This window comes from Paramisgurnus dabryanus, chromosome 20 (assembly GCF_030506205.2).
Source record: "Paramisgurnus dabryanus chromosome 20, PD_genome_1.1, whole genome shotgun sequence".
Classification (NCBI taxonomy): Eukaryota; Metazoa; Chordata; class Actinopteri; order Cypriniformes; family Cobitidae; genus Paramisgurnus; species Paramisgurnus dabryanus.
This window is the reverse complement of record NC_133356.1, coordinates 15,889,813-15,913,200: the sequence shown is the minus strand read 5'-3', so window position 1 is coordinate 15,913,200 and position 23,388 is coordinate 15,889,813. Positions and strand designations below refer to the sequence as shown.

General features: G+C 39.1%; 1 protein-coding gene across 22 annotated transcripts in view; it reads right to left on the bottom strand.

Moving 5' to 3' along the window:
* rims1a (regulating synaptic membrane exocytosis 1a) overlaps positions 1-23,388 on the bottom strand; it is an 81,038-nt gene that overhangs the window by 9,871 nt on the left and 47,779 nt on the right. For 6 of the 22 annotated variants that reach the window (XR_010547021.2, XM_065296656.2, XM_065296658.2 and 3 more), the window contains 11 exons: positions 21,081-21,240; positions 18,361-18,456; positions 17,946-18,008; positions 14,836-14,946; positions 14,501-14,590; positions 13,606-13,683; positions 11,880-11,945; positions 9,844-9,956; positions 8,841-8,950; positions 8,013-8,173; positions 6,841-7,055 (listed from right to left, as the gene is read on the bottom strand). Coding sequence is in view for 21 of the 22 variants with exons in the window: in XM_065296656.2 (XP_065152728.1) it covers positions 6,841-7,055; positions 8,013-8,173; positions 8,841-8,950; positions 9,844-9,956; positions 11,880-11,945; positions 13,606-13,683; positions 14,501-14,590; positions 14,836-14,946; positions 17,946-18,008; positions 18,361-18,456; positions 21,081-21,240 (1,263 nt within the window). In the remaining variant the exon portion in view is untranslated. Of the gene's footprint in view, positions 1-6,840; positions 7,056-8,012; positions 8,174-8,840; positions 8,951-9,843; positions 9,957-11,879; positions 11,946-12,112; positions 12,185-13,605; positions 13,684-14,500; positions 14,591-14,835; positions 14,947-17,306; positions 17,385-17,945; positions 18,009-18,360; positions 18,457-21,080; positions 21,241-23,388 lie in introns of all 22 variants that reach the window. The other 16 variants (XM_073812912.1, XM_065296660.2, XM_065296659.2 and 13 more) reach the window with 16 other exon arrangements.

The window sequence follows — 23,388 nt, the reverse complement described above, 5'->3', positions numbered from 1 at the left end:
TGACTCTTCCTCATTTACATAAACAAAGTGATAGCGATTGGTTAGATATGACCTAAACCAGGCTAGCGCCTGACCACTGATACCAACATAGTTTTCTAGTCTATTGAGTAGGATTCTGTGGTCTATTGTGTCAAATGCTGCACTAAGGTCTAGTAATATAAGAATTGAGATTTCACCACGATCGGATGTTAATAGGAGGTCATTTGTAACTCTAAGCAACGCTGTCTCTGTGCTATGGTGGGGCCTGAATCCTGATTGGAACTTTTCATATGTACTATTATTTGTCAAGAATGTGCGTAACTGGCTTGCCACTACCTTTTCTAATATTTTCGAAAGAAAAGGGAGATTTGAGATTGGTCTAAAGTTATTAAGTTCTCCTTGGTCAAGCTGTGGTTTTTTAATCAGCGGTTTAATAACTGCTAGTTTGAAAGCTGTTGGAACGTATCCTATTTCTAGCGATGAGTTAAAGATATTTAGAACCGGGGTTGACACTACAGGGAATACTTCTTTAAGTAGTTTTGTGGGAACGGGGTCTAATATACAGGACGATGATTTGGATGATGTGACTAGTTTAGAGAGCTCATCTATTGTAGTAGGTTTAAATGAATCAAGATGTTCGTATGGTAGTCTAGTGTTAAGTGAACTAATGGGTAGAGTGGTGGCTGCCTGGGTAGCTACGATGTTTTCCCTAATAGCCGAAATTTTGTTAGAAAAGAAGTTCATGAAGTCGTTACTATTGTGTTGAAGTTTACTATTGGTTTCTGTTTGTTCTTTGTTTCTAGTCAGTTTTGCAACTGTGCTAAAGAGGAAACGAGGGTTATTATGATTCTCATTTATAAGCTTGCTAAGATATGTAGATCTGGCGGTTTTAATAGCCTGTCTGTAGTGTTTAACACTCTGTTTCCATGCTGCGCGCCATACTTCTAACTTTGTGCTTCTATAATTTCTTTCCATTTTTCTAGCTACCTTTTTAAGAGCTGCTGTGTGATGGTCATACCATGGAGCTGGCGGTTTTTCTTTGAATCTCTTTTTTCGAATGGGAGCAACGGCATCCAATGTGTTAGAACAGACATTGTTTAGGTTTTCTATTTCAATATCTAGATCGTCACAGTTATCTGCTACATGTTTCATTTGGGACAGGTCTGGAAGAGTGCTAATAAAGCTATCTTTAGTGGTGGAAATTATTGTTCTGGCTAGTCGGTAGCATGTTGTAGATTGAGTGATCCTATCTAGAAGTACAGTGTATGACACAAGGTAATGGTCAGAAACTGCATCACTCTGAGGTGATATTTCGACGTCATTAATATTGAGTCCGAGTGACAGAATTAAGTCTAATGTGTGATTACGAGTATGCGTTGGCCCTGTCACGTTTTGTCTAATATTGAGAGAATTTAGAACATCTATAAACGCATGTCCTAATGCGTCTTTTGGGTTGTCCACATGGACATTAAAATCACCAACAATAAGAGCTTTATCTACAGTGACTACAAGCTCAGATAGGAAATCTGCTATTTCATTAAGGAAATCTGCATGGTGGCCCGGTGGTCTATAGATTGTCGCTAAAGCAAAAGAAAGCTGTTTGTGGTTACGATCAGTTATTTCCATATTTAACAACATTACTTCAAATGATTTAAATTTTAGCTCAGATTTTTGGTTTACTTTAAACATTGTGTATATTGTAGCTACACCACCCCCTCTCCCCTTTAATCGAGGTTCGTGTTTATAATAATAGTCTTGTGGGGTGGATTCATTTAAACTAATGTAGTCGTCTGCTTTAAGCCAGGTTTCTGTTAAACAGAGTACATCTAAGTTTTGGTCTGTAATTATTTCATTGACAATAGGTTCTTTATTGGTAAGCGATCTAATGTTAAGAAGGCCGAATTTTAAGATTCGAGATTCATCTGTTAATGTATTGTTTTCTAATTTTATTTGAATCAGATTTGTACCAGATGTAACAAGCGGTGCCCTGTATTTATTTGTTCGGGGAACAGATACAGTTGAAATGTGCTGATATTTCGGTAAGATTGACTCGAAGTGCTGGGATATAAGTGGTCTTGACATATCACGGCAGCTAACAGATGGACGGTTAAGCCGATCCGTCTGTTTCCTGACCTGGGCCCTGGATAGTCATACTATATCAGAATTAAGACTATTGATCAGATTTTTAGTGAGTATAGCACTTCCTTCCGATGACGGATGAAGGCCATCTCGGGTTAGGAGAAATGGTCTTCCCCAGAAATGCTTCCAATTGTCTATAAACCCTACGTTATGCTGAGGGCACCACTTTGACATCCATCCATTGAGAGACACTAATCTACTATGTGTTTCATCTCCCCGGTAGGCGGGGAGGAGACCAGAGCATATTACATTGTCTGACATTGTTTTTGCAATTTCACACATCTCCTTAATATTATCTTTGGTGATTTCCGACTGGCGGAGCCTAGTGTCATTCGTGCCGGCGTGAATAACAATCTTAGAAAACTTCCGCTTAGCATTAGCCAGCACTTTAAGTTTGGATCTAATGTCAGACGTTCTGGCTCCCGGTATACAGTCGACTATGGTGTTTGGTGCCTCAATGTTAGTGTTCCTGAGTATAGAATCTCCAATGACCAGGGCACTTTTAAAAGGTGTTTCAGCTGGTATACTCCTTAGGGGATCGAATCTGTTAGAAATTGTCGTTACGTTATGGGTCTTAGAAGGACGCCTTATATGACTATGCCGCCTAACAGTCACCCAGTTTGACCGCCGACTTGACTCTGATGACGGAACCGAGCCATGTGTATTTTGATAAACACTATGCGCGCTCGATACAGTATTTGTAATATTTATATTAGCATCTGATGTCGGAACCGAGCCATTGGTCTTTTCGCTCGATAGATTATTTGCGACAGTAATATTAGCGGTTTTGCTATCCTCAACTAGCGTTCGGATGCGCGATTCTAGTTCAGCAACCTTCTCAGTTAACCTTAATACTTCAATACACTTAGTGCATGTAAACCCCTCTATGCTAACAGCAGAAGCTAAACTATACATGTGGCAAGTAGTACATGTTACAATAACAAGCGGAGTCTTACCGCTTTCATGCTGGGCGATGGCGTCTTCGTTTACCCGAACGCGGTCCCCGGAGCTGCATCGCGTGGGGTGTTCGGTTGTGACATGCCTCGGTCGCCTGCGAACGTCTGGGGCCAGGGTGATGTTTGGCTTGCCGAATCTACGAAGGCCGGGCAGCGGTTCCTCCACAGCTTCCCGATCGCTTTCATGTCGTTCACGGTCCGTGAAGCTGCATCGCGTGGAATGCATGTTTGTTGCTTGCTTGTGGACGACGGAAGGCAGGCTGAAGTGGGCGCTGTACCTCGCCTTGGATCTGCTAAAACCGGGAAACAACTCCTCCACAGCTTCCCGCTCAGGTGAGGATAGGTCAGAAAAGCATATATCAGATGAATCCGCCATTAGATCGGAAAATGCTAGCTTCAGCCTCCACCGTGTGGATGCTAGCGGGCTATATGCTAACAACACTGGGTGTTTATTAGTGATAAATAGTTTCACGTGGTAGTACTGCTCAATAATCGTCACGGTAAAGTATTCCTATATAAAACTAATAAGTTATATTATATAAATAGGAATAAGATGGTAAAAAAAAAGCTTTTAGATGATGAACTCGACGGAGCTACGATGCACGATCTGTTCAGCGTGACGTTCCTTAGGATCCAAACAGGAATAAATTTAGAAGCCACCAAACACTTCCACGTTTTCCCTATTTAAAGACTGTTTCATGAGTAGTTACACGAGTAAGTATGGTGGCACAAAATAAAACATGTCGATTTTTTAGGGGACAAAAAATGAGAACTGTATTGTATGACGGAAGACCTCGGGCACAATACAAAGATTAAGTGCACGCATTGAAAAAAGATAGGTATTAATTTGTTTAAGTTGAGATAAGAACATAGTAAAATATTGAAAAATGGTGATGTTTTCCTTTAAGGACCAATTTTGTACCAGTAAAATGTTTGTATATCTTTAAAGGTATACAAAAAGGTACATTTTATTAACATTGTATTATGTTTTGTATACCTAGGCTGCAAAGGTACCTTAGGGCAGTGGTTTTCAAACTTTTTCAGCGTGCGGCCCCCCTTGTGTACGGCGTATTCCTTCGCAGCCCCCCCAAAGAAAATGTATGACAAAAAAACTGTTCTAAAACTCAACTTTTATTAAAACAAAACATATTGAATGATACAAAGTAGTGCTGTTGGTTAGTAGCCTTATAATTTTTAGGTTTAATTCCACAGAAGTCATGATAAATTTATTTATTTTATAGAATGTCATAAAACTGGGGCCCCCTGGCACCATCTCGCGGCCCCCAGTTTGAGAACCACTGCCTTAGGGTACCACCCAAGTGTGCCGCACAAGCCCTGAAAAGTGCAGCCCAAACGTCTCGATCGCCCCCCAGTGACTGGTCCGAGTATAGGTCATAAACCCCGCCTCCCCATGTTATTCAATGGGACTTGAGACCAACTAAACAATTTGAGGGTTTATTTAACTTCAATAATTTTTTTCCAAAACTGGTTTCTGTCATTTACTGTAGTTTTTATCACACTGATGTAAATTCAATTGTTTGTTTTTAAAATAAGTTTGTGTTTAGTTAGTATAAAAACGGTGGTGTCACGTCATAACAGCTGTGTTATGCGCATTCTGCGAGAGCGAGGGCAGGGCCTTGATTTCGTGGCTTTACTTCCTGCGCACTACTGCGCAGGACTGGTCCCAAAATCGCTACTGTGCAGACTCAAGACCCAAGATGTCAGCGCCGTATCAGGACACTGGCGGTTTCACTTTTCACCAATGGAAGACAGCGAACTAGCGTCGTCCATCTTTTTTACAGTCTACCACCCCAGTGGCAGAAAAGGTACAGTTTTAACCTGTGTCACTTATAATGTATATAACTATAACCAATGCAATAGTCAGATAAGCTCTTCGTTATGCATTGCATATCTTAAAATAAGTATGTACCGGTAATGTTATTTTTAGTATTGGCTATCCTTGTGAATGGAGGAGGATGGTGTAATGTGGAAAGCGTGGCGCAGCTGTTACACTGCAACGGAGCTCTTAAAAATACTGATTTACCGCAGCTTTGCTTCTCTTTGTGATTTATCATCTGATAGGCCTTTTAAGATATTATACAGGAGCTTGGCATTGCGTGGTGCCAAAAAACTTCTTTTGCCATCCTTTTTAAATTTGTTTCTTTTTTCAGCACTCCATTTATTAAACTATAAACAGACACTATTCGAAAAATGGAATTTTACAGGATATCAAATTCAACTTCAAAGGCATTTATCTACATTACATCTGATAACAATCCAGGGTTCATCTGCACCTGACAGTGTGAACTCCTGCCAATGCTAACATGCTGCCATTCATATTTTTAGTCTGAGTCTTCAACTCCCGCTGATAACAGAGACTGAGGACACATGTTCTTTTATTGCAATGTTTCTCACAAAGGTGTAATTTCCCCATCAATCTACTCTAAATCTGTATTACTTATACACCATCAAAAATAAGCCACACTGGTTGTGCTTTACATACAAATACATAAATGGGGCCTGAAGCTTTCAAGTTTCAAAAAGATACACAAAAGCAATTTAAAAGTATAAATGTGCACTATTTTCCAAGTCTTACAGTCACATTTAAGTCATTGTTTAATCAGACCAACCAAATAAAAACTCAATCCAAAACAAGATGTCATGCACTCTTGGCAAACAGTCTGAGCTGATGGATAGGGCCAGCATTAAATTAATTGATCCTTATACAAGCCAATCTTTATTTTGTTAATAATTCCCCACTGATTTCGGACTTTATGACAACAATACAGTACCTGATAAATATCTCCTTACTGCAACTTGTCACACAAAGTACAAAAGCCATATTCACTGATTTAAAATTCAACTCCAGTAGAGGGCACCTCAGGCAAACCCTAATAGAGTAAGCACATTAATCTCTTCTTGCCTGTTTAAAATGTAACCTTTGGTTTAACAGTGTAAAGGTTATACTTAAAACTTTATTATTGTAATGTTCCCCACTGTCGTCAGCATCAGGTAACAACGTGTAATGCAGAATCTCTTCTGGGACTTTATCAGGCAGTGATATCTAAACAATGAGTTTAAGAGGCACAAAACACACCTCATTAACAGCCCTATATGGTGCGGGTATGTGGAGAATTAAACTGCATGTCCTGCTGGATTTGATAAAAACAAAACCTGATCTACTGTACTGTACATCTCTGTTATTTCATGACAGGGAAAAAAACAAACTTTAGCAAGTGACACACCTGCCAATGGTGAGTGACCTAAAAATAGACATTTTATTTTTGTGAAAAATGGCACTGGTTGCAAAATCAAGGCTGGTTGCAGCAAGGATCAGACTATCCTTTATAATTTATTTTTATTTACATTTATGCAATTGGCAGACACTTTTATCAGTGAGTACTGTAAGTGACTTACAGTGCTATACATTTTATCAGTACGTGTGTTCTGTGGGATCGAACCCGTGACGTTTGCTGCTAACACAATCCTCTATCAAGAACAAATTTTATTTAACCCTCAAACGCTCCTCGTTTTCTGTTTACACTTCTGGCATTTGGGATCTATATGACCCACACAGTCCACATGGTGAACACCCCCTGCTGGTCTCACTAACACCTCTATCAGCAGCAACCTGGTTTTCCCAGGAGGTCCCGCATCCAAGTACTGACCAGGCTCAACCCTACTTCTAGCTTCAATGGGCAACCAGTCTTGGGCTACGGGGTGATATGGCTGCTCGCTAATGATTCATGCAAATGAAGAGTCTGACCTGTCTGACTGAGCTGAGAGGTGCTCCTGCAGCGGCGGGAGGGAATGCCCACAATGGCTACGACGCGGGCACTAAGGCTGGATCTGCGCTTTTTTCCTCCTGCTCCCAGTGTCCCGACAGCAGTGTCTGACTGACTGCCATCCGTACGCTCCAGTGTGTAGATCTCCCCACTTGCACTCTTCAGCATGCTGCGGTTGGATGAACGCATGTGGCGGCTGATGCAGACATGGAGGAGAACAGTGATGGATCTCAGTAAACTGCTAAACTTAATCATTCGAACATTATTTGTTTAATTATGATTTTTTACTTTCCTTATAAGTAAAATTTTTATAAGTAAAAGTTTAATTGCTTTTTTTTGGCAAAAGAGGGGAGGTGTTGACACATATATTGATGCATCTTACACTAGACGCAATGTGTCCAGCGATGGGCAATTTGTCTGTTCATACTAAACACAAAAAAAGGGCGTAGTGCAATCTATCCCAAAACACAGTAATTTGTATCACTTTTGACACAACTTTTGTTCTGTTATTGCTCTCTCGCAATGGAGCTGAGGAGCACATACACATACAAAGACATCCCTTCGCATTTTATGGCTTTCTTTGTGCAACTTGAGTTTTTTTTTAAATATATTTCTGCTTTAAAACATGTAATCAGTCTCTCCTTGTCCATGTTTGATGATTAATATTCATAATACGCAGAACTTTCATTGAAAGAAACCTCTATGTGAGCTCAACTGTCAGCCGCAACATTGCAGAAACAGAAACTGATTCTAAAATAGAAATGTTTCGTTATCGACATCAGAGTTCAAAAACTCTGATTAACATGGAAAAGATACCTTTGGTCTTTTGTTGCGACATCGCATCTGGTTAAGACACAGTGTTATAGATAAAGTTACAAATTTTACACGTGGAGAGGTTAGTCAACTACTACAAAGGTCATAGGTCAAAAACAGCCTGATTAACTGATATTTTTAAATGAAATATATACATTAGATAAACATATTAATGACTACTTTAAGGATCATGAATACATTTTTTACCTAATGATCTATTGACACCATTTCTCAAAATGCAAGTCCACTCTAATGCCAAAAAACTCATACTTTATGCACCATGTAGGGTGAACACAGTCACAGGCAGTCAATAAACTGTGATTATATGTATGAATTTTACCTGAAGCGACCTATTGGCTGTTCTGATTGAATGGACATGTAGCTGGTGCTACTGATCCGCGAGGCACTGCTGGCGCGAGAGATGGCTGACACGTCGCTGACATCACTGTCTGAGGACTTATGGGACACGTTGTCACAGCTCCGTCGCTGCTCCTTATAAAGCTAGTACAATGAAATGTATCACATAATTAAAAAAACTCTAAATCTTTAAATAAAATTCACAAATGCATACACAAGGTCGAACTGAGAAAGAAGACAGGGTGCATTTATGCATTCGGCAAACGCTTTTATCCAAAGGGACTTACAGTGCATTCAAACTAAACATTTATCAGTACTTGTTCTGTGGAATCAAACCTATGACCCATAATGTTAAAGACAAGACTTTTTAAGATGTCAAATAAATATTTGTGTTCCCCAGAGTATGTATGTGAAGTTCTAGCTTAAAATACCCCACAGATAATTTATTATAACATGTTAAAATTGCCACTTAGTAGGTGTGTGCAAAAATGTGGCATTTTTGGGTGTGTCCTTTTAAATGCAAATGAGCTGATCTCTGCACTAAATGGCAATGCCGTGGTTGGATAATGTAGGACAAGGGGCGGTCTAATCCCCTTTTGACATCACAAAGGGAGCCATATTTCAATTAGCTATTTTTTCACATGCTTGCACAAAATGGTTTAACAAATCTAAGTAACTGGGTTGTTCTTCTTTTACATGTTTTCTAGGTTGATAGAATCACTGGGGACCCAATTATAGCACTTAGACATGGAACAGTCTGATTTTCATGATATGTCCCCTTTAATGCAATGCTCTACAAGAAGCTGCTCACCTCTCGTTTATTCTTCAGCGTCCTCTCCATGTCCTGGCTGGTACTGGAGGGAGCTGATGATCGGAAGGTACGTACTTTCATTAGCCGCGTTCGCTCCTCTGAGGCAAGAGCTAATACAAGACACAATATGATGTTAAAGGGACACTCCACTTTTTTTGAAAATATACTAATTTTCTAGCTCCAGAGTTAAACATTTGATTTTAAACGTTTTGGAATCCATTCAGCTAATCTCCTGGTGCTACCACTTTTAGGATAGCTTAGCACAATCCATAGAATCCAATTAGACCATTTAGCATCACGCTCAAAAATAACCAAAGAGTTTTGATATTTTTCCTGTTTAAAGCTTGACTCTCTGTAGTTACATTGTGTACTTATGATATGATATCACACAGTGCCCGAAAATAGTCCCCTGGTATTGAAAGTTACTAAGGGGACTATTTTTGACTGCTGCATAATATCATTGCGCCACCTGCAGCCATGTTACAGCAGCACAGTCCTTGATCATTACGCCAGAATGAGAGTATAGTTCCTAGCCATATCTGTCTAGAAAATCACAACTTTTAATTTCTGACGGTCTTAGTACGTGATGTAACTACAGAAGAGTCAAGTTTTAAATAGGAAAAATATTGAAACTCTTTGGTTATTTTTAAGCACGATGCTAATGGTCTAATCAGATTCAATGAATTATGCTAAGCTATGCTAAAAGTAGTACCGCCAGACCCGGAAATCAGCTGAATAGATTCCAAAACGGTAAAAATCAAATGTTTAACTCTAGGGGAGCTTGAAAATGAGAATATTTTCAAAAAAAGTGTAGTGTCCCTTTAATAAATAATATTTGAAGTGATCTGGCACTGTCACTCGTACACAAACATACAGGGACTTTAATTTATGCTTACTAATAAAAAGACCTTTGTACAGTTTTCAGCTGGTCTGTCTCGGAAATACGCTAAGTAGCTTACTGTGCAAAAGAAGAACTAGACCGGTCAGCAGAAAATGACTGTACCTTGCTCTACACTGCTGCTTTTGGCGGGGACTTGGGGTAACTGTCTGACCTTACGTGTCGAAGAAGGGGCCGCTGTTGAAGAGGAAAATGAGGGGCCGGAGTGGGGTTGCACCCTAATGGGAAGAGGTGAGAGAAAGAAGTAAAAATAAAAACATTAGCATACAGTATCCTCTGGTGCAAAGATGATCAATAACCAGCGTGGGTGACATACTGAGCTACTGCTTGCTTAACAGCATCAAGAAATGTAACGTACAGCCTGCGACATCCATTTAAGTATAAAGTATATTTAGTTTTGTTTTTCTTATGAAGTGACTCATCAGTCCTAAACCAATACATTTCATTTATAAAGACTGCTGACTCGGTCAATGATCAGCCTAAAAACAGCAACAATTAATTGTCAAAAACAAAACAAAAATACTGAATGTAAAATTTAACAGTAGGTAACAGAGGTAACAAGTACTTAAAGGGACATTTCACTTTTTTGGAAAATAGGCTCATTTTCCAGCTCCCCTAGAGTAAAACATTTGATTTTTGCCGCATTCAGCTGATCTCCGGGTCTGACGATACCACTTTTAGCATAGCTTAGCATGATCCATTGAATCTGATTAGACCATTAGCATCATGCTCAAAAATGACTGAAGAGTTTCAATATTTTTATTTAAAATTTGACTCTTTTGTAGTTACATCGTAAACTAAGACTGATGAAAAATTACAAGTTGACATTTTTTTAGACCGATATGGCTAGGAACTACACTCTCATTACGCTGTAAGAATCAAGGACTTTGCTGCGGTAACATGGCTGCAGGAGGCGTAATGGTATTACGCAGTGACCGAAAATAGTCCCCTTGATTACTTTCAATAACAGGGGAATATTTTCGGGCACTGCGTAATATCATTGCACCTGCTGCAGCCTTGGTACGACAGCAAAGTCCTTGATTATTACGCCAGAATGAGAGTATAGTTCCTAGCAATATCGGCCTAGAAAATGGCAACTTTTAATTCTCCGTTGGTCTTAGTACAAGATGTAACTACAAAAGTGTCAAGTTTTAAAAAGAAAATTATCAAAACTCTTTGGTTATTTTTGAGCGCAATGCTAATGGTCTAATCGAATTTAATGGATTATGCTAAGCTATGCTAAAAGTGGTCCCGCCAGAAGTGGAGTGTCCCTTTAAGTTAATAGTTTTGATTTACTTTTAACTTTGACACCCCTTCTCTTAACTTAAGTATAAGTCAGTACTTTTTATACCTCGGAATCGTCATCATTGCTAAAAGCCATAAGGACAGCAAAGCAAGTAAAAGAGAGAACGGTGTAAAATTCATGAAAAAGTGGCAAACTGTGAAAGATTGTTGTTATGAACAGTAAGCTGTGGGTAGGTGATGGAGAGATGGTGGATTTTCAGTATAAAAGCAGCACACAGACAACAGACAGCAGAGCAAAGACAGCAGATTACAGAAATAACGAAATGGAAAGGGTTAGTCTTACTTAATACACAACACAAAGGTTTGCATGTGAGATATGTATGTTTTTGTGGAAATGTGGGAAAGGTTAAGCACAGTAGGGCATCTCAGCCCAGAGCGGGGTCACCGCCTCCCATTTGGGGTGAGCCTGGGGTTGATCCTCTCCCCCAGTCACCTTACCCAATGGAGAAAGCAAAACTCTTTTCCTACGTGAGCCCTTTAAAATGGAAGTTGGCTTTATTCTGCAGGCCAGTAAAAAAGCAGCATACAAGACAGGGAAATAAAAAAACGTAAAAACCATGAAAACAATCCTTGCGAAAAAAACTAAATGTGTGGAGAAATAAATACGTTTGTAAAAAGTTTTCCTGTAAGTTAACCTGGAACAGTTAAACACAAAACACTTGCTGCAACAATATTCATCGCTCAATAAATCCATCACATAGATCAAATCAGCACGTAGTGTTAGCCAGAAAGCAATATTTTTGGCTTTACCAAACTTTTTCTCACACAGGTATTGTAAAAATATACATGCAATGAGCTGACAAAGACATGACATGACATGGTTTTTGAAATCTTACCGCTCACTGTCAGACATTTTCCTGCCAAGTTTCTGGCAGCTCGGCTTGTCCAGAGTTCTCGACTGCCTGCAACATGGGAATGATTTAGGCAAGACACAAAATAAAAGAATGAGGAGCGGCTTCACTCGGGACTCAGTGGACAATGAAAGAAACTGCTGCCTATTAAAACATGGCACAATGGAGATGGACGTGTAGTTTGTAAATGTGCTCTAGAGCTCTTCGTGCGTGTGTACCTCTGTGCGTCTGGCTTTGCACTGAGGTGGTGCATAGTCTCCTGAGCGGGAAACATAGCCTCCAAAACCCAGCTGATTCATAAGATCAGGTCAAACACATGTGATCATGTGGCATGGAGAGGACGGCACATGGACAGACATACACACAACGACACAGCATGGGCTGATGTTAATGAAACATAATTCTGAAAACGACTAAATTGTGCCACTTGAAAATCTTCAGTACAAAAGACACTGTGTATGATATGAAACATAAAGACTTGACTCTTATGTGTCAGGGGTCAAACCTTTTAATGCATAGTATCTATACAAAACCTCTTAAATCAGAGTAAATACGTATATAAGACAAGAAATAATGCATGTTTAAATTTCTGTATATTAAAACTGGAGCATTATAAATACAGTACAGCGGCCACAAAAAGTGTTTGGACATCTAAGCCACCCTTAACGTATGAATGTTTTGCATCATACTTTAAAATATCAAACTATGTGGCTTTAATAAAAAAAATTGTTGGTTTAACTTAAAAAAGTAAGTTACCTGATTGCATAAAAATTTTGAGTTAATTCAAGTTAAAAAATGTTAGTTGACACAATGGCTGACATCCTTGGGAGGTCGCATTTGTAGACTGCATACGTCAGAATAATAACAATTATAAAATGTTCTATTATACTTAATTAATAGTAAATTGTTGTATTCTGGATTCTAATGCTCAGTTAATTTAAATAAATCAGGCTTGATGAAGTATGCAGCCTGCATATTCGACCTCCGGACGATGCAGCCTTTCTGTTTGAGAAACGGCCACTGTAATATGTTTAGATTGAATCTAAATCAGGGGTCTTCAACTACTCTTTTTCAAGGACCAAATTTTAAAATGGTAAATACCAAACTTTTACCCCTATTTTTACCTTTTATATATTTTTAACTTTTACCATTATATATATTATTGTTATATATGTTATACCTTATGATGTATTTGTTAGAAAAATACAATGTAAAACATCTTTCAAAGTATAAAATCGAATGCAATGAAATTCATACATTCATCCGTGTTCAAAAGTGTCCAAATACTTTTTGAGACCACAGTATTTTTAAAGTGAGCACGCCTTCTAAAAATGTCAAAAAATTCAATATGAAAACTGCGGAAAGAAAACCGATAGAATAAGAACAAACAACCTCCACAACAATCCAGTATATACACAACACACAACAAACCACACCACGAAAGCCACAATTCACCACATTTTCTTAAAGCTTATACCAAGCAGCCTGAGATCTACAAAACACACCGACAATCACATTCGAGCACTAAAATCTTTGGATTGGGAGCAACAAGCTATTGGTCAGAAGCTACAGAAAACATGTCTAAGAGCGACAGCGGCAGAAAGCTGAAGGGTTAGCTACAGAACCGAGCCTCGTTGAAGAGGGGGTAAACGGACAGGATTAAAGAGCAGAGAGGGTTAGCAACAGAACTGAAGGAGGACAGGAGGGATACCTGTCATCTTCTGGGGAGGCATGCTGAATTAGGATCCTGGGGCTTGTGGGTCTGGTACGGGGCAGAGACTGGGTGCTCCTGTATGAGTGTGTGTGCGATCCACAAACACCCAAAGAGTTTAAAGTGGAAGAAACATGGGAGGTCAATATTGAAATCTGTGACAATGGTCATCACAGAAATACAAGATACATCGATTCATTTGCTAATTCTTCATCTACATAGTGGCAGTCAGCAAAGATGCAAAATACAGCCATGAGCATCAGGCCATAAGAGTCACAGGACACTAACATAACAGAGTGGTGCAGTGTGTGACATGAATGTGATAACTTTGACATTAACATATAGACACAATGTTTGGTGCAATCCAGAAGCAACAAAAAGGAAGATTCTAGTGTCTTAATGTCTGTGAATGATGAGGAATAGTTCACCCAAAATGAAAATGATAACTTTGCAAACCCATGTCCCCGCCCATGAGCGTGGAAGACAAAGAAGCAGAAATACAGTGTTTGCAACGATAATGACAGTTTATAGTGAACAGGCTGTTAACTCCAAATGGTAATAAAATACGGGTAGTAGTTCATGTTACTTGTGCTGTATAATGAAAGTCTTCTGAAGCCAGCTAGACAGCTTTGTGTAAAGACTAATATTTATCTCTTTATTTACTGCATACAGTAAATACACACATTTCTATCTCACATATGTAGAATTAAATTGCAACGCCTCATTTTATTTGTTTCTCACACAAACCTACAAACACAAATATGATCTTGGAAGACTTAAGAATTATAGTGCACAAGTTACATGGACTGTTTTTACTACAAAGTAAATTTTCATGTATGGGCAAACTATTATTTAAACAAAATTGGCATAATCCAGTTCTAAATAAAGGGTGTACCTGTCTCGTTCAGGAGAACTGGAATTAGATTCTGGTCTCAGACAGTTGGTACTAGCACTTCTAACCCTGCCAAGAGAGGGCTGGAGATCACTAGCGTCACAACATGCCAGCCAATGAAGTAGGAGAAAGAAAAGTAGATAGGAAGATGACAAAGAACACAAATGTTAGGCTCAAAATGAAATGAAAAGCAAATCTTAACCTGTATGAATTAAGCTGAGGTAGAGATGCATAAATGTGAATAAGTTAATAGCACATTTTATCTTTGAATAGGGAGCTGCTGGTTTTTGGGAGGTTGTGGGTGTTTTAGGGGTTATAGACAATGCTCAACCCCTTACCTAAAGTTGATCTCGTCTGTGAACCTACAAACTTGGAGTTTGACTGCACGTTGAGTAGCAGTGACTACCGACAGCCGTGACTTTGACTTAAGGCATGCAGGAAGTGTTGAGCTGAACACAAAAGTATAACAGAAGCAAACAAATGCAATCAAAAGATACAGGAAACAAAAGGATACTTTTGTACAAAAAAAGTTAAGTGCATGACCGAGGCTTTCGATGAAATGCACCAAAAAACAAAAGCAGTGATTTATCTTGACAGAGACCAAACAAATTTACATCTCCTGAAACATCTGTCAGTCAAACAGGTAGTCCTGCCCCCTCAAGTGATTCAACGCTGCTATGAAATGTCTATTCATGACACTTCAACAGAATGCGGTTATTTTGATGTTGCTGATGTCACAGAAACACTTTCACACTTAATGTTAATTGCATCATATACATTGGTGAGGATACATTTATTATATAAATCTATTTTCAGCCGAAAAAAAAAACCTTTGATATTTACTTGCTTATCACCTAAAGCTACAAGTATAGTCCCGTTTTTACGTGTACGCGAGGGTCTGCATACACAGAGTGTGACGCAAATTTTGTCATCAGAATGTACGCACACGCTGGACGCAGTACGCGCATTGGCAGATTTTCTTAACCATGCGAACATTATACCCGTAGGTCGCGCTTGCAAGTACAGGAATGAAGCATGGCCGTTGAAAACATTATATCTGGGTGGGACAAGACCACTTACTTTTTAAGACCAATAATACTGGACCCACTTACTTTTTCTCTAACTCTTTTCCCACCACTTGTCAATTAAGAGAAAACACTTCCCTGCCAATGACGAGTTTTTCCGGGAATCCGTATTTCCGCTATTATCCACCAGGTGGCACTCTTACCCAACTTATAAAACACGGAAGTATCCCCTAAGGGCAAACAGTTGAAACACCGTGTATGTTTTGATCATCGCACTGAATCTGATCTCTATCAAAAGTCCTTTACAAAAATTTAATTATCTCAGCTTTTGTGCAAAATTTTGTGTTTTTGAAAAACATACCCATATTTGAGAGGTGAAAAAAAGAGACAAATAAAGAAAGGATGAAATGGTTTTTTTTGACAGCAGAGGGTCTGTTCTTTCTATATTGTATGTTTATAAATTTAAAGAAGTATATTTTCTGGAAGTGCATTAACTCTTTCCCCACCATTGACAAGTTAACTCGTCAATAGGCTTTATGCCCAGCTGCACTACTTCCTGAACTTCAGCCAGCTCCTTGTTTCCTGTCTGCCATTATTGGACAAACTGATTAATCCAGGTGTGTCTGATTATTGTTGTTGTGACAATTGAGGTCAGGCACACATGGATTAATCAGTTTGTCCAATAATGGCAGACAGGAAACAAGGAGCTGGCTGAAGTTCAGGAAGTAGTGCAGCTGGGCATAAGGCCTATTAAGAGAAAATGCTTCCCTGCCAATAACGAGTATTTCCGGCAGTCCGCAACACCGCTATTATCCACCAAGTTGCACTCTTTTAGTAAAAACTTTGTGTATGTTTTAAGGATCGCTCTGAATCTGATCTCTATCAAACGTCCTTTACAAAAATTGAATTCTCTCAGCTTTTTGTTCAAAATTTTGTGTTTTTGAAAAACCTACCCATATTGAGAGGTTATAAAAAGAGAACAAATAAAAGTCTGATTATTTTTTTCGTTTGATATATTGTATGTTTATATATTTAAAGAAGAACATTTTCTGGAAGGCATTAAAGTTTTATGAAAATCATGAAAAATGCTAGCGCTGGCTGGCAACTTAAGAAAACACTGGCGGAGAAAGAGTTAAACTTTTGTGAAAATTATAAAAAATAATTAACAACTGGCAACTTTTTTTCTAAAAACGCTGGCGGGGAAAAAGCTTATTTAGTGCATATGTCTGTTCACTTGTCAGAGTGCCATCAGTGAAATCCCTTCCACTATTCTAGATGAATGCCCTAATAAATTAAACTCTGTTCCGTGTTTTAGCTACAGCCTTGACTCCAGGGCGCGACATAACAAGGTAAACAAAGTTTTTAGGCTATAAAATCAATTGTTTAATTAAAAGGCACCAGAATACGAGAATGACAAATACTCCAGTAAATGTTTTGGATCCACCCACAATTTTTGGGCTTCCGACGGCCATGTAATGTAGTATGTAGCATTGCATTTTGTTGCAATGCACATGCGTTGAATGTCTAAGTACAAGTCAAATAAACTACTTTGCAAGGCTGTGTGTTTGACTGCGTGCATACGTTTGCGCACACATAAAAACTGACTATACTTATGGGTTTACAGTCGCTGATTTCCATAAAATAGTATTGGATGTATTACTGTCTCTAGTAGCCTACTATAACATCTGTTTGTTATTAGTTACAATGCAATTCTGGTGTTTTGTAGGCGCTGCTCATTTATATTTACAACATTAGCTTGCCTATAATGGGGTTGTCTGTCTTACCTGTAAATATCCTTGTGAATTCCATTGACTAATAAAGGCATCTTAGGTGGAAGAGTGCTACTATAATTAGATGAACGTCTGCCAATGTAATAATAACATGCACGCATGCAAAAGGGAAACAAAAAATATGTCAAAATCACAGCTGTCGTTAGTTTACTCAACAAGCAATGAACAGGTCAAAAGTCACTCATGCAAGCATGCAAAGGTGCACCTTCCTCATTCTCTCTGTCTTATAATTTACCTTACATTATCTTTGTAGGCATGCTCATAATTTCCTACTAAAGTCAGTTACGAATGATATAAAAATAAATGTGTCAAAATAACACTTGAGTAGAAAAGCACTGTTATTTTGAGAAACCGAACTGTTGTTGTGAAGAGAGTGCTGGTATTGGTTGTTTGGGCTGTACGCCAAAAGAAGTGGAAAGTTCCACTCGCAATGTTTCTCATCACTGAGCTGCTTATATAAGTATAATATAAGACTGGAGAGTGGACGTTACATTTAGCAAGAAAAGTAAAAATGAACACGTACAGAATTGATATTCTTTGTGATTATGACACCAAAATAGTCATAAAGCTTAAACTTATTACAACAGTACTGCAATTTACAGACTGGTGGTCTAATTCTGGCTTTTTCTTTACCTTTGGTTGTGCAGACACTCTGCGCTTCTACCCCGCACTGATCTGTGTATCAAGATGACCTCACTGTAAATTACCATGAAGATGGATGACACACAGAAAAATGAACAAAAAACAAAACAGACAAATGAACAAGTAAACATAAAGGAAAAACGGGCACCACAAGTGAGTTAGAAAAGGGAGGGTAACAATCTTCAAAGCCAGAACAATAACACCACAATACAAAAGTTAACAAGATGCATCTTTTTGTACGAGTCATCTTAGACCGTACCAACCCTCGATGACTGTCAATCCTCAACGAAAGCACTTCGTGAAACATGCTTCTGCTGTAACCCTCACCCTTTTACCCTCAGTATTAACCCTCAGGCCGATGGGAAAAATCACTCTTTAATATGTCATACACTTTTACCCAATTTACCTGTCGTCTACATAATCTCTCTCCTTCACACGGGCACGGTCATGGTAACGTGTTGGGGAACGTGATCTACGGTTGTGCGGGACCTCATCCAGACTCCTTAGAAAGAGAGAGAGAGGTTAAAATGCAAGGCTATTATTATTTTCATTTTATTCATAATAATCAATAAATAATGGCGAGTTCTGACTGCACGATTTTCAAAGTAGTCGGGTCACAGATCTTTTTACACTGCACGATGGATTGGTGACAGGGGGGTTCACACTGCATGACTTTACCATAGGAATAATCGCTGACAATTTTATCCTGGTCCGCCAAATACGTTAATCGCGAGAAGTGACAAGAAAACAACACGAGGTCACACATGCAAGGAAGAGTTCTCACATGAGACTGAGATCATAGCTCCTCCCCGAACTTCCAGCTGCCCTGTACTGTATGTTGCTCTCTCATTGGCTCTAGGTCATCAACAATGTTAGTATCAGTCAGAACAAATTTCACACGAGCACCAAATTGCCTGTGATATTGGGCATTTGACGGTGATTTCTCAAAACCTGTCAGCAATTCAAAATCAGGGCTAAAATTGTGCAGTCTGAACTCGGCTTAAAGCCCGATTTATAGTTGTGCGTAAGTTCTACGGCGTAGCTACAGCGTAGGCTATCCGTAGCTTGTGTGTAGCTCTGCGTAGCCTGACGCGCACCTCGCAAAAATTTTAACAGCGCGTCAGATCTACGCGGACCGCAAGCGCTGTGATTGGTCCACCAGAACCCCTCCCGTTGGGTAAAAAACAGCGTTATAGGTATTTCCGTTTGTGACGGTGAAAACAAAGATGAGCCAAGTTGAGAAGTGATTTAACTCAAACTGCAACAAAAGTCGCTGTTTATTTACTTACAAAATTGCTGGTCTTCTCAAAACACACACAACAAGTTGCTGTTTCTTCTTCGTTTGTGGCTTAACTTGCCAAGCTTCTTCTTCTTTGACGGTCGTGCTGCTGTTGTGGTTACACACGTGGATACTGCCTACCAGCGGTCTGTGCGAGTGTTTGCACGTCGATGTGGACGACGACGCAAAATTATAAATGAAAACCGACGCGGAACCTACGCCGTTGCGGCTACGCCCTAGGACCTACGCACAACTAAAACAAGCCCTTTATCCGTAGCCTGTGTGTAGCTCTGCGTAGCCTGACGCGCACCTCGCAAAAATGTTTAACAGTGCGTCAGATCTACGCGGAATGCAAGCGCTGTGATTGGTCCACCAGAACCCCTCCCGTCAGGTAAAAAAACAGCGTTATAGGTATTTCCGTTTGTGACGGTGAAAACAAAGATGAGCCAAGTTGAGAAGTGATTTAACTCAAACTGCAAAAAAAGTCGCTGTTTATTTACTTACAAAATTGCTGGTCTTCTCAAAACACACACAACAAGTTGCTGTTTCTTCTTCATTTGTGGCTTAACTTGCCAAGCTTCTTCTTCTTTGACGGTCGCGCTGCTACTGTGGTTACATGTGTGGATACTGCCTACCAGCGGTCTGCGCGAGTGTTTGCACGTCGATGCGGACGACGACGCAACAGTATAAATGAAAACAGACGCGGAACCTACACCGTTGCGGCTACGCCCTAGGACCTACGCACAACTATAACAAGTCCTTTATCCATAGCCTGTGCGTAGCTCTGTGTAGCCTGACGTGCACCTCGCAAAATGTTTAACAGCGCGTCAGATCTACGCGGACCGCAAGCGCTGTGATTGGTCCACCAGAACCCCTCCCGCCAGGTAAAAAACAGCGTCATAGGTATTTCCGTTTGCTACGGTGAAAACAAAGATGAGCCAAGTTAAGGAGTGATTTAACTCAAACTGCATCAAAAGTCGCTGTTTATTTACTTCCAAAATTGCTGGTCTTCTCAAAACATACACAACAAGTTGGTGTTTCTTCTTCGTTTGTGGGTTAACTTGCCAAGCTTCTTCTTCTTTGACGGTCGCGCTGCTACTGTGGTTACACGCGTGGATACTGCCTACCAGCGGTCTGCGCGAGTGTTTGCACGTTGATGCGGACAACGACGCAAAAGTATAAATGAAAACCGACGCGGAACCTACGCTGTTGCGGCTACGCCCTAGGACCTACGCACAACTATAACAAGCCCTTAACTCATATCTTTATTCAAAGTGTAACTACAAATTGTTGATTAAATTTAAAGGGATAGTTCACCCAAAAATGAAAATTCTGTCATAATTTACGTATTTTGATAAACAGAAAAAAAAAATATATTTTAATAAATGATGGTTAGCACACAGCTGATTGTAACCATTGACTTCCATAGTAGTAAAAAAATATTTTGATAAATAATGGCAAGCACACAGATGATGGTACCCATTGAATTCCATCATATATTTTATTTCTACTATGGAAGTCAATGGTTACAATAAGCTGTGTGCATACCATCATTTATCAAGATATCTTCTTTTGTGTTAATCAAAAGAAAAATATTCATACAGGTTTAGAACAACATAAGGATCTTTTGGGTGAACTATCCCTTTAAGAAATGAACGTAACAGATTTGTTATTCTTCAAATGGACCCTCTTCTTGAGATTATTGCTCTTAACAGGTTACATTTTTGCTGATCTCTCTATGTTAGTACTAGACTTGCACTTGATTGAATTATGATGTGGTATGAAATGGTTAATTTTTTTTGTCTGAACAGCAAGTAGAGTACAGTAGATGCCATGCTTTGCCATACCTCTGTGCAGGAACATTGGGTGGACGGGACCGAGCCCTGCTTTCTTCTTCTCTTTTTGGGGACACTGACCGCGAGCGATACTGAGTTGGCCTCTGCTGATCAGGAACCTCTAAAGTTGTTGTTCGACCTCTCTCTCTTTCTCTTGATCGGTTTTCTACAGCTGTAAAAACACACAAAAATGTAAAAACAAAACTGGGAGGCAGGTCTGGTAAATACAAATGCACTGTTATTGTGGTCATTCAGCCTGCCGAACAACTTTCCCCATGTTGACACAAGGAGTAAGATAATGTATAACAAAACATGCCAGAACACCAAAATACCTTGTTCATTCTCCCTTTTCAAATAATACCTCATTTGTGACAAATGTGTGGATAGAAACCACAGAAAATCAGTAAAAAAAATCTTCCCCATCTTAGGTTCACAAACGGAGATCACAAGTTTTCTAGAAAATTCCACCATGAATCCTTCAGATAACATGAGGATGAATGCATGATGAAAAATATAATTTTTGGGGGGGTCTCTGACAGTTTTTGCTCCTGCAAAGCCATGCAAAAGTTTTGTTTACAACACACTGGTTACAAAAATAACAATGTAATAATAGCACAATATTATATATTGAGTGCTTTTAGTTGTTGTGTTAAAAAGTTGAGGTTTGTGCACATAAAAACTTTTAAGCACAACTTCACTGCTATTGTTGGTCCATTTATGATGAATTGCTTGTTTTTAAAAATTTAATTTTAAAGTTGCTTTGAGTTAAAGTATGAATTGATGAAAATTATGTTAATGGAATCAGGAGAATGGGGGGCAATACAGTACGTGTCAAAAACATATATTGTATGTATACAGTATAACTATATATGGTTTGGAGAATGAAATCAAGGTAGTTTACCACAAAGACATGTCATATTCTAACTTCTACCATGCAGAGGCGAAAAATAAAATATATAGTACAACAGAAAGAAAGCAGTTCTCCTATTCATATATTCTCCTACTTTCCCATCTTTATCATGCATGCGTTATTGTGTTTGTTCATGTCAGGTCTACTCTACTACACTACAGAGAAAAGCACTGGAGACAGAACACTCAGAATAGTCAATGATGTTTCTCATATTTTTGTATATAACCCCGTCTTAATTTGTCCATTAGAACATGGGATGAATGAATAATACAGATGCATAATGGCAATGACAGGTGCGTTGTCTCCAGGTCAACAGCGGTGACTTCCAAAGGCCAGGAAAGTCAGCTATTGGTTGCTTCTCTCTTTTGAGGTTTTCTACTGCACAAAGCACAGAGAAGTGCCAAGGTTGCCAGTGCCTTGGCCCCTCCCACCCACCTGTGGCGACTATGCCAATAGCATCATCATAATCTGTTTCTGTAATACGCTGCGAGCCTGCACAGACACATACACACAGGGATAGATGTACAGGTAGAGAGACAGACAGACACAGAGATACAGACGTAAACGACTGCACACAAAACACTTGGAGTTGAGCCACAGCAAACCACGTATAAGGGCATACAGAAATAACTTAGCCTGTTGCGTATGTACCCATGGGCTACACTCCTACACTCTAACTGAAAAGCAACATTGGTCAAAAACATACCTCCGCACAAACATATAGGAAAAACAGACAAAGGTTTTACATGGCCAAAATACTCTATACAAAAATACTGGATTGAGCATTTTGTGTCATTTATCTGGGTTATTTTTGGGTAGTTTTATGTAACCCAGCCGTTCGGTTAGTGGCTGGCATATTTTCACCGACATTTAAATCAATGTACCCATTTTTGGATGGTCATCAAGATGGAGTCAGCACTTTTACAGCAGGTATAAGCTCTTGGATTTTCATTGATTGTGAGGTGAATTTAAATTATTATTGCATGCATATTATTGCATGCATATTTATAATGTGGTATATCAGAAGTATTTTACAGTAAAGTATAAATAAATATACCTCAGAAAAAATAAGCCCATTTATGAAATAAAATGATCCCAATAGAGTAAAAACCCAACTAGGATCCCCAACGGAATAGTTTAGCTCAAAATGTGTCCTAAAAAATAACTTTATTTTGGGATTTAACCCTGTGTTTGCCATCTTTGACGGGCAAAATTCAGATCTGGGTTGAAATATTTTGCTTATTAATTCTTTCAGGTATTTTAGGACTATTTGTGACTTCAGTCTTAGCAAACCTAAAAAGTAGCATCTATTTTTTTTCTTCCTAACCTAATCTGTAATTTAAATTCTCCATTTAGCATTTTTAGTCTAAAAGCTGGGGAACTGAGCCCAGTAAAAACACAGATCATCTT